We start from the raw sequence: 10925 nt of genomic DNA, 5'->3' as shown, positions 1-10925 counted from the left end.
CGCCTGCCCGAGGGGGGAGGGGGGGTGGCGCTGGGTAGTAGGGGCGTGTCGACACGGCGCGGCGGGGGACGAGAGCGGGGTGACATGGGTCGGGTGGTCGTGGAGCTCTTTTACGATGTGGTGTCTCCTTACTCCTGGCTGGGGTTCGAGGTGAGGGGAGGAAGTGTGGAGGGAGACCGCTCCCGGGGATCCCGCGGTTCACCACGGCCGCTGGTAAAGGGGCCGAGTAGGCACGAGCGAGGGCCGGAGTCAGCCGAAGGGCGTCTCGTTTCCCTGCCCCTTAGGGCTTCCCTCGCTGCGACCTGAGCGGCACGGAGCCGGTGCGCTTATCGCAAGATCCCTGCTTCGTTTCCGTTTTGTGCTTGTTTCTGGTTTGCTTTGCTTTGCTTTGCCCGTAATGTGTTTGGATTTTTGTTTTTAATCCCGTTTGCAGGGGACCTTTAAGTTTTTTTTGTGGCGGGTTGAAAACCAGGGGGCGTTTAGGAGGCACGTCCCAGCCGAACGCTTGTTTTTGCATGCAGATCTGCAGACATCTCTTGTCAATCTGGCTTGCCTTTCTGTGTTGCAGGTTCTCTGCCGATACCAGCACATATGGAATATTGATTTGCGCTTTCGTCCGGCTTTCCTTGGCGGCATAATGCAGTCAACTGGTAGCTAATGTGGGGAGGTTGGCATTCCTTAGCAGGATAGTTCTGTGGGTGATGGCAGAGCCAGCCTTAAACTCATTTTTGGCACCAATAGCAAAGTAAATATAGGGTCGTAGAGCTCAGCAGTGACCTAGAAATCGGCTGCAAGGAATTTTGTGCTGTGTACCCCACAAGTGCTGTATGCGGAATGTGTAAATGCCACAAAGTTCCTCAGTCCTAAAATAGAATAACAATAATTCTACATGGAATGATTTTCTGAAAGTTTCAGGTTGAATTAAAACTAGAATAAATCTGTGGAACTCTTATAGTTTGTAACATACGTGAAGGATCAAAGAATATTATAAAATAGCACTTGGGGCCTTATTAGGATTCCCTGAGATTTATAAATCATGAAATTAACAATCCCCCGCCCTTGTTTACCGGTCCGTGGTTGTTTACCTTAAAAGTCATCAATCTGAATCAATACAGATGCCTATCAGGAAGTTTTTACCATTGTTTAAAACTGGTTCTGCTAATTTAAACTACCAGTCTCTGTAAAACCAAAATAAATTGTGTTTTAAATCATAGTGTTACGTTTGGAAAATCTGCATACATTTTACTATTGCTGTATAAAATTGCTTTTCCTTGGGTATGTGTGTAGGTGAGATCTCATTTGTCATGTTTTGTTTTGTCCAGTGTTTTTATAGCATACTTGAAATCTTCTGCTTAAAATAGAACTTTTTCTGAAAGGTAACAAGCCTCCAGCACTGTTGCCAAAGCGTGCAGAATACCTGCGGAAGGATATAGTAAGGATGGCAAAATATTATCAGGTGCCTTTAACAGTTCCAGAAGATGTCTTCCAACGTATCCTTGGTAAAAGTAAGTAAGAGATTTAGCTTAGACAACATTTGTCAATCGTTGTTTAAATCCTCTATTACAGTAAAGGTTAAGAAAAAAAGAGAAGCCTCTCATTTGTCTGATTGGATCTTGTGATTATTCTTCTGAGAAGATAACGTTGCCAATAGCCTGGCTTAAACTTCTTGCATCCCCCTAGAGATACCTGCACCCTCTGTTTCTCGAAAGTGCCTATGTAGCAATGCATATAGCATGGGAAATAATCAGGAAGAACTAGAGGTCTGCGTGCAGTCACACAGACAGAGTGGGACGGCTCCTGTGACTGGAATGCTGTCATGGATGGCTCTGTCCTTTTAAGGAAAGGGAGACTGGTGAGGCAAGGTGGTGAAGTTGCCCTTTGTGTGAGAGAACAAGTAGAATGCGTTGACTTCCAGTTGAGGGGGAATGATGAACAAGAGGAGAGCTTATGGGTAAGAGTTAAGGGGTGGGCTAACATTGGTGACAGTGTTGTGGCTTGATCAGGAGGTGGAAGTGGAAGAGGCCTTCTACAAATAGCTGGAAGTAGCCCGGTGATCCCCAGCAATGGTTATCATGGGGGACTTCAACCATCCTGATGTTTGTTGGATAAGCGCCATGGCCAGGCACACAAAGTCCAGGCAGTTCATGCAGTGTGTTGATAATAACTTTCTGATGGAGGTGGTGGAGGAGCCAGTGAATGGAAGTGTACTGCTTGACCTTGTTTTTACTAAGAAAGAGCTGGTTGGGGATGTGATGTCTGAGGGAAGCTTGGGATCAGTGAATCCCTAAGAGTAAGAAACTGGGGAAAGGTGGCAGGTGGCCTGTGTGGAAGAGCAAGGAACTCATGGATAAATTGAAAGGAAAGAAGTTCTTTGAAATGTAGAGAAAGGGCCTGTCTGCCTTGGAAGAATATGGGAATGTTGTCAGGGCCTGTAGGGATGCAACGAGGAAGGCTAAGACCCTCTTGGAATTAAGCCTTGCAAAGGAGGTAAATGATAAGAAGAAAAGCATTTTGAGTATGTCAGCAGTAGGAGGAAGACTAGAGAAAATGAGAGTCCCCTTCTAATTGAGGAGGGTGCCTTTGGTAACAGGTGATACTGAGAAGGAATTCTGAATGTTTTTGTTGCCTCAGTCTTCATTGCTAAGGCTAGCTCTCAGGAATCCCAGACCCTGGAGATAAGAGAGAGAGTTTGAGTAAAGGTGAACTTTCCATTGGCTGAGGTGGATCTGGTCAGAGAACACCTAGCCAGAGTCAACACACACAAATCCATGGGCCCCGCTGGGATGCGCCCGCTGAGAGAACAGGCAGAGGTGGTTGCTGAATTACTGGCTATCGTCTTTGAAAGATCCTGGCAAATAGGAGAGGTGCCTAAAGACTGGAGGATAGCCAATGTCACTCCAATGTTTAAAAAGGGCAAGAAGAAGGATCCAGGAAACTACAGGCCAGTCAGCCTCACCTCCATCCCTGGACAGGTGATGGAACAGCTTGTTCTGAATTCCATCTCCAAGCAATTGGAAGAGAAAAAGGTTATCAGAAGTAATCAACATGGATTTACAAAGGGGGTATTGTGCTTGACTAATCTGATAGCCTTCTATGATGTCATCACTGGCTGGGTAGATGGGGGGGGAGAGCAGTGAATGTTGTGTGCCTTCAGCAAGGTGTTTGACACTGTCTCCCACAAAGTCCTTGTTATAAGACTTAGAAAATGTGGGGTAAATGAGTGGACAGTGAGATGGATTGAAAACTGGGTGACTTGCAGAGCTCAGAGAGTTGTCATCACTGGTGCAGAGTTTAGCTGGAGGCCTGTAACTAGCTGTGTTCCATAGGGTGTTGGTTCTGTGTTCAGTCTTGTTTCACGTAATCTTCAACAGCCTGTGTCAAGGGATAGAATCCACCCTCAGCAAGTTTGCTGATGATACAAAGCTGGGAATATTGGCTGGTACACCTGAAGGCTTTGCTACCATTCAGCAAGACCTGGACAGATTGGAGAGATGAGTAGAGGAACCTGATGAGGTTTAACAAGAGCAAGTGTAGTCTTGCACTTGGAGAGGAATAACTGCATTGTGCATCAGTTCAGGTTAGATGACAACCTGCTAGAGAGAAGCTCTGCAGAGAAGGACCTAGTGGACAAAAGGTTGGCTATGAGCCAGCAGTGTGCCCTCGTGGCCAAGAAGGCCAGTGGTATCCTGGAGTGCATTAAAAAGAGCATGGCCACAGGTCAAGGGAGATTATCCTCCCCCTCTACTCTGCCCTGGTGAGGCCACATTTAGAGACTACTGTGTCCAGTTCTGGGCTCCTCAGTTTAAAAAAGACAGGGATCTCCTAGAAGGAGTCCAGCAAAGGACCACAAAGATAATTAAGGGCCTGGAGCATCTCCCATGTGAAGAAAGGCTGAGTAACCTTGGGCCTGTTCAGCCTGGGGAAAAGACTGAGAAGGTATCTGATAAATGTTTATAAATATCGCAAGGGAGGTGGGAGGCAAATGGTTGAGGCCAGGTTCTTCTCAGTGGCGTGTAGCCATAGGACAAGGAGTAGTACATTCAAGTACTACTTGAACATAGTAAGTTCCATACCAAAATGCAGAAGAAATTCTTTACAGTAGAGGTGATGACAGCAATGGAATAAGTTGCCCAGAAAAGTTGTGGCATCTCCTGTGGAGATATTCAATACCCATCTGGATGCCTACCTGTGCGACCTGTTGTATGGTGCCTGCTTTAGCAAGGAGGTTGGACTCAATGATCTCTCAAGGTACCTTCCAACCCCTGTGATTCTGTGAAGATGGATTCTCTGTCCATAGCCTCTCCCTGTATCTGTTAGCAGTATGAAATCTGTGTGTTTTTTAACCATGAAAGGAAAACTTCCAAATTAACACTGAAGATACAGTTGATTCAGCAGAAATTTTACTATTTGGAAATAGTTAAAAATAAGATTATACTGTATTTAGGTAATACTTCTTAAAACTCTTACCTGTTTGTGACTCTGTGCCATGTTTCAGCATGTTTCTTTGTTTCCACTAATTCCAGGCAGTCTTGGAGCCATGCGTTTCATCACAGCCATTGATATGACACAACCAAAGTACTTGGAACCCTTATCTAGAGAGTTCTGGTTACGTTTTTGGTCACAGGTCAGTATTTATGAAGCCTTGATCCTTTTTGTCAACGTTTCTGACTCGCTTCATTAAATGTGAAATGTGAGCAAAAGAAAGGAAAAGTCTTTCAACTAGAAGTCATGGAAGGAAACATGAGGTCATCAGTGTCCATCTTGGTTTCAGCTGGGCTAAAGTTAGTTTTCATGATGGTGGCTGATACGATGCCATGTTTTTGATTTAGGAGAAAAATAATGTTAAAAAACTGATGTTTTAGCTGTTGCTGAGCAGTGCTGCACAGAGGCAAGGACATTTCAGCTTCTTGTAGGCTCTGCCTGTGAGGAGCTGGGATTGCTCAAAGAGCTGGGAGGGGACAGAACCAGGATTCTGTGATGCTGTATGTAATGATAAAAATGGGGTTTTTGGCTGGAGGGAAGCTGCTGCTCAGGGACTGGGTGGGCAATATTTGGCATATGGTGAGCAATAGAACTGCTCATCACTTTTGTGCATACGTGTGTGTACGTGTGTATATACACACATATGTATATATTCACAATTTTCCCCTTCCTTTTCAGCCCTACTAAAGTGTCTTTGTCTCAACCCACAAGTTTTACCTTTTTCCAGTTCTCTCCCCTATCCCACTGTAAGGGTAGAGGTGAGCCAATGACAGTGTGGAGCTGAGACTCTTGCCAGAGTAAACCACAGCAGTAATTCAGGAGTCACTGCAAGAAAAGAATTCACTTCTAGTTGTCTTAATTTGCTGTTCCTTATTATTTTCAGTATGTATTGAGAGTACTACAGACTGAGAGAATCAGCAGTTTGTGTCAGAACAATCTTTCATTAGGTAACTCAAATGTTTTCCTGAAAAAACTTCTCCAGCAGGGACAACTAATGTTGTTTTATTTCTGTTTTCTTAGGAAACTTCCTTTCAAGTCCAGAACTGAGCTCTTGTTCATGTTAAGCAAACTACTTATTTTCTTCTTTTAACAGCATGAAGATATCAGTCAGGTGGAGAGTATTTTGGCTGTAAGTCTCTTCTTTTTGTTAGTGCTTCTGCTTTTCTGGTTTATTCTTACTGATTACTTGGATCAGTAACAACCATGGAGACAGCTTAGTGTGCCTTTATTTTAATAAATTTTTGAAATGACCACTCGGAGATTTTAAAATTTTCTGCTTGAAAAAAGTGGGGGTTTAACTTTCCTACCTGATCTGTTTCAAATTTTATTTATTTATTTATAATTCTTAGAATAAAAATCTCCTTTTCTCCTTTTTTTTTTTTTTTTTTTCCTAGTTCATATAGCAAAACACCTGGAATGGAAAATGAATTATTATTAATTCAGTTTTCTTAACAGTGGTTAAAGAAATAAGTAGTCTCCAGAATGCCCTGAGGTTTTGATATTATGCATGGATGAAATCTTCTTGTGAAATGGTTCACTTTGCCAGGAAAGTTGATGCTCCTTGAAATGATGGAGCGAGGTTTTACTATTAAATTTAGTGCTGTATTGCCATCTTATGTGTTTAGAAATTGCAGTTGTCTTATATAGTCTTTTGCAAGTGAGATTTTGTTTATTGCAGTTAAGGCTGTAATGGCATCTAAGTTTATGTGTCCCTATTTAAGGAATCTCCTTTCTATGTTTTTCTATGATTCTATGATTTTTATTATTAAGTTACTGGAACGTGAAGAAAAAAAGAATTGCCTGTGCCTAAGAGATACAGGCTCTACTATCTGCCATTGCTATTTGAAACTTGTAGTCCAGCTGTTTCCCCAGTCTACTCATTGCTTTTTTGTTTCATCTTAACACATCTCTTCACTGGAATTTCAGAAAATGGTGGCACTTTTATTTATCTTTCCAAGAGACAAAATTTGAACTCCAAGTAATTTAGCCACTTCTTGGCAGTCTTTGAGTGTATCCATGTTCAGCATGGCAGGGATGTAGGCATCTCCTCGTTTGCTTCTGTCTGTATTTTTTTTTTCCTGCCCCTACAGCAAATATTAGACCTTCCTCTCTTGTAGAAATAAGCCATCCAAGGCCGCAATAGGTTGCAATCTTTTTTCATCTGAGTATTTACAGGAGAATTTCTTTTACACAGTGTTTGAGAAATGGTATGTTGTTTACTTGATACAGTTCCACATGTGCCTGTAGTATTATTTATTTTTTTTAAACCCAGTTCTTAGTTAGCAGCGACTTCTCATAACTTCCTACAGAACCAATGTAGCCTCAGAATCCTGCCCCAGTCCTCCTGAATGCTCCTCCTCTGAAATGGTGACAATCAGATATTATGTCTGTGTGCAAAGGTTGCAGTCTAAATGCTTTGTGTACCACGCTTGCACAGCATTTTGTATTATTATCAGATTACTCATGTGTATCTCCCACTCAAGTAGAGTTAAAAAGAGTTACTGATCCTCCTGGTATGGGAGGAGGAGAAAGTACAAGAAAATGTGGTTTCTAAGTGAAAGAAAAAGTGACTGTGAGCATTTTTCTCTCAGGATTACTTTTACTTTTCTTGAAGGACAGGAAAAAAAAAAAAAAGCAGGTAGATGTTAGGAAATTAGTGTTCTTTGTGAGATAGCTTTTAAAAACACCATGAGTTACAAGTATCTGAGCTCCTATGTGGCAACACAAAATGTTTCTGTCTTAGCAAACATTACACTCAGTATTTTCTCTGGAATGCCTGAATAAAAACCAGCACGTTTAGAGCTTCAGGGACTAGAAGTTAGCAAATGAGAGTGGATTGGGAATGAAGCAAGATAATGAGCAAGAAGGACTTCAAGAATATTTTGTGTTTTTTGTTTTTTTTTTTTGTAATAAACTTTTTAAGTAAACTAATATAATAAACATTGAAGAACAAAATTAATTAGTCCATAGTAGGAATTAGAATATGTTGTATTAGAGCATGCCTGATTTTATTGTCACTTGTCAGGTAGCAGAAAAGACTGGGCTATCCTCTGAGCTCACCCAGAAGCTACTTGAGATGATTTCATCCCCTGAAGTGAAGAATCGTCTGAAGGACACAACTGAGGAAGCGATAAAATATGGGGTGAGGTGCTTCCAATGCCTTTTGATGTCACAGCTAGGCATTCCTTCCCCATTAAGAACACTGGGAAGCAAGGAACAATGAAGGTGATGGTTAGAAAGCACTATACAGATCATCTCTCTTTTGCTTTTTGAGCATGTACAAGCTAACTCACTGGTAATTTATTGCATTGTCATCTGGGAAGCCCATTCAGCCCGTTCAAGTTGATTGACAAGAATGGGCAGCTACAGGGCCAGAATCAAGAAATACCATCTATCACTACTTTAGATAAAACTGTGGGTTTACCACATTGTAAGAGCCCTTTACTTTCTGATAGCTCCATTAGACTCATCTTTCAGAATGAAGTTCAAATGAAGAGAAGGCAAGAAAAGTCAACATTTTGGATTTTATTCCTGAACACTGATCATGTGCCTACAAAAGTTTCTCTCATTATAACATTCACAATTTAATCTCCATGCTGTCAATAGGCTTTTGGGATGCCTGCTGTTGTGGCACATGTTGATGGAAAACCTCATCTCTTTTTTGGCTCTGATCGTTTGGAGCTGCTAGCTAGCATTATAGGTGAGTGTGTGAAATAGTAAATATGAATGAAATAGTGTTCATGTTCTTCAAATATAAAATAATGTTGAGTATACTTCTCAAGGGATGAAACTGCTGTCTGGAATGGATTTTAGTACATTTAGAGTGACCAAATATGTAGTCCTTTTCCCAGGGAAGAAATAATTTGAGTTCTCCATCCTTTCTTATTGATGTGGTTCAAGGTTTTGTGCACCATGTGCCATTCTTAAATTGCTATTAAATTTGTTTAGATTTCAAAATGTTCATATTTAACTACTTGATACTGGGTGTTACATCTTGGATAAGATTAAGACTGAGTGACACTGACTTTCTGCTATTCTGACATTTTACCTTAAATCTGTTCCTCCTCAATAAACAACATGCTATCACAGCTCTTAAATCCGTAGTTCACTGTTACATAACTGCACAATTTTAAACAGAAATCCATTGACTGACCATCCTCTTTGATGGGAATGTACTTATTTTCATTTCTCTTAATAAAATGCAACTAAACTTGGTCACCTGAGTTAGAGGGAATCTGATCTTAGATTTGGCTGCACTTGGAGAATAGGAAAGCAGTGACTAGAAAGAGTTGTGTGTAATTAGGTCCAATGCATTTGTGGAAAAATGTCAGCAGCAGATCATCATTAATGTAAATTAAATTTGGTCATAGACTAAACAGAAGAAAACTTTTGTATGCTTGTTTTCTTTATTTGAATGGGTTTGGATTATTTAAAAATATTCTTTGTGAAAATGAGAGTAAAGAATATGAAGTTTTAAGCAGCCATTTTGATAATTTCTAATCCTAACTGGAATGTTCTTCCCTCTTCCACTAGTTTCCACTTCAAATTGTTTCTCTGATTGCCCAGCCTCTTACCCTTCATACTCTTTCCTCTAGCCCCTGAAAAGAAGTAGTCCTTAAAACATTTGGCTTCAGCATAGCATTCAGGACCTGCAGAATTTCTTATCTGTAACAGAGGAAATAATTCTTCCATACCACTTCATTTGTAACTATGCAGTAAAGGATGCTGGAAGATGCCTGAAGCATGACATACGAGAGAAATATTTGTATTCCATCATCAGTATTTGCCCTTAGAAGGAAGAGTAGGAATAGACGTTCAGCTGCAGAAATGTGACTAGACAATTATTTATCTGTATTAAATTTTAACTCTTTATGTGCTGATTTGTCTTGCAGGTGAAAAATGGCTGGGACCAGTTCCCTCAGCTCCAAGCCCAAAACTGTGAAGTCTTGGGGAAATACCTAAGAATGAAAAGACAACACTTACATATATGGTTGATCTTTGGTGATTATGTATCCAATTTTTATAGAGATGGCTTTCTCTTCCTTAACTGCTAACTCTACAGATCAATTTCATTTCTAGTTAAGAAGTTTGAGATTTACCAGTATGAACAATCTGATCTGTTCTTTACAAATACAAATGTATTGCTTTCAAAGATTAATGTTTAACATTAAAGATTTAACTTCTTTCAGGTTAAAACGTAATCTTTTTTCCAACCGAAAGTATAAGGATTAAATTATTATGGGACCAATATCTTGATGTTTAGAGTTCTCATATCTTCCCACTTGTCAAACACACGTACAGCCTAAGAGAAGTTGGCCACATTTGCCTTTTAAGTCCAAGATACAACAAGGACGGAAGAAGTACAGGACAAGGCATTCATGCTTCCTTTCACCTTGCAGCACAGCGATCTGGGTATCAGTATCTGGGAAACGAGTCAAGTACTTAAAAAATAACTGCTCCCTCAACTGGACAGTATTTATACCTGCACTCATGTGACTGACACTGGAGGTCACCACACATGCACATTCATAGGCACCAGCTCCAGCCCTTGCGGAGGTTTTTAATTAATGCCAATTTTGCAGTAGCATCCTTGGAAAACAGTGGCAAACATGAAGTAAGCTCAGTTGGCAACTAAACTCGACTATGCTTTGCTGCCTCAAGAATGGCCTTGTTGCTGACTGTTCAACAGTGATCTAGGATGTGACTATGAGGGACTTGGCGTTATACAGTCTGCAGGGGGGAAGATATGCAAACAATAAGATTAAAATCAAAACAATTTGCCACTCCCTCCTCTGACTACAGTCCTTACAGTTTGCACATTAAAACTGTTTGAAAACTTGGCCTCACGTTGGCTGAATTGGAATAGCATATTTGACTTGATTTGTGTGAGGCTTGATTTTTCAATGTTTTCTCACTGCCTCTGATGCATCAGTGAAGGAAGCAGAAGGCCTAGAAGCAGCTGGAATCTCTTTTTGTCTCTTAAGGTAAAACATAAGCTCAGTCATTGAACAGTGAGTCCTGGAACAAGGCAGCAGAAAAAGACCAATATCCATGTTCTTATAGCTCTAAGTGTTTGTTTCCCCATCCACGATTTTTCCTTCTTACATCTCTTATACATCTTCAGGAAATACCATGAAATTAGAGAACTCCTTTTTCCTTTTAACCAGTTCACCCTGGATCCAGTCTGAAATTTAAGGAAATGGGGAATATAAAAGGCTACATTCACTGAGGAGTCAGAATGACAGAGAAATTACCATCCACATGAATGCCATAGGCTTTTATAAGTCCTTTCAAGCCTGTTGGACAGGTTTTTGACCGTCATACCCCTGAAATTTCCTGCTCTTTATCAGTGTTACAAAACTAATTCTGAGGTGCTGGTAAAAATAGAGTGGCTGAGACCTTGTTTTAGGCCAGACCCACATCAGTGACTTGATTCTCAGTGC

General features: G+C 40.9%; 1 protein-coding gene across 1 annotated transcript; it reads left to right on the top strand.

Annotated features, from left to right (window-relative positions):
* The first annotated feature begins 36 nt into the window (after nucleotides 1–36).
* On the top strand, nucleotides 37–10260 carry GSTK1 (glutathione S-transferase kappa 1). The gene is made up of 8 exons (XM_048968791.1): nucleotides 37–150; nucleotides 569–650; nucleotides 1377–1505; nucleotides 4524–4624; nucleotides 5576–5611; nucleotides 7508–7624; nucleotides 8089–8182; nucleotides 9375–10260. The coding sequence occupies exons 1-8, from the start codon at nucleotides 85–87 to the stop codon at nucleotides 9422–9424; spliced, it is 675 nt and encodes a 224-aa protein (XP_048824748.1). The 5' UTR covers nucleotides 37–84; the 3' UTR covers nucleotides 9425–10260.
* Nucleotides 10261–10925: the final 665 nt, after the last annotated feature.

This window comes from Lagopus muta, chromosome 1 (genome assembly GCF_023343835.1).
Source record: "Lagopus muta isolate bLagMut1 chromosome 1, bLagMut1 primary, whole genome shotgun sequence".
In the NCBI taxonomy this organism is placed as follows: Eukaryota; Metazoa; Chordata; class Aves; order Galliformes; family Phasianidae; genus Lagopus; species Lagopus muta.
The sequence above is the reverse complement of the archived record's forward strand: the minus strand, read 5'-3'. Positions and strand labels throughout refer to the sequence as shown.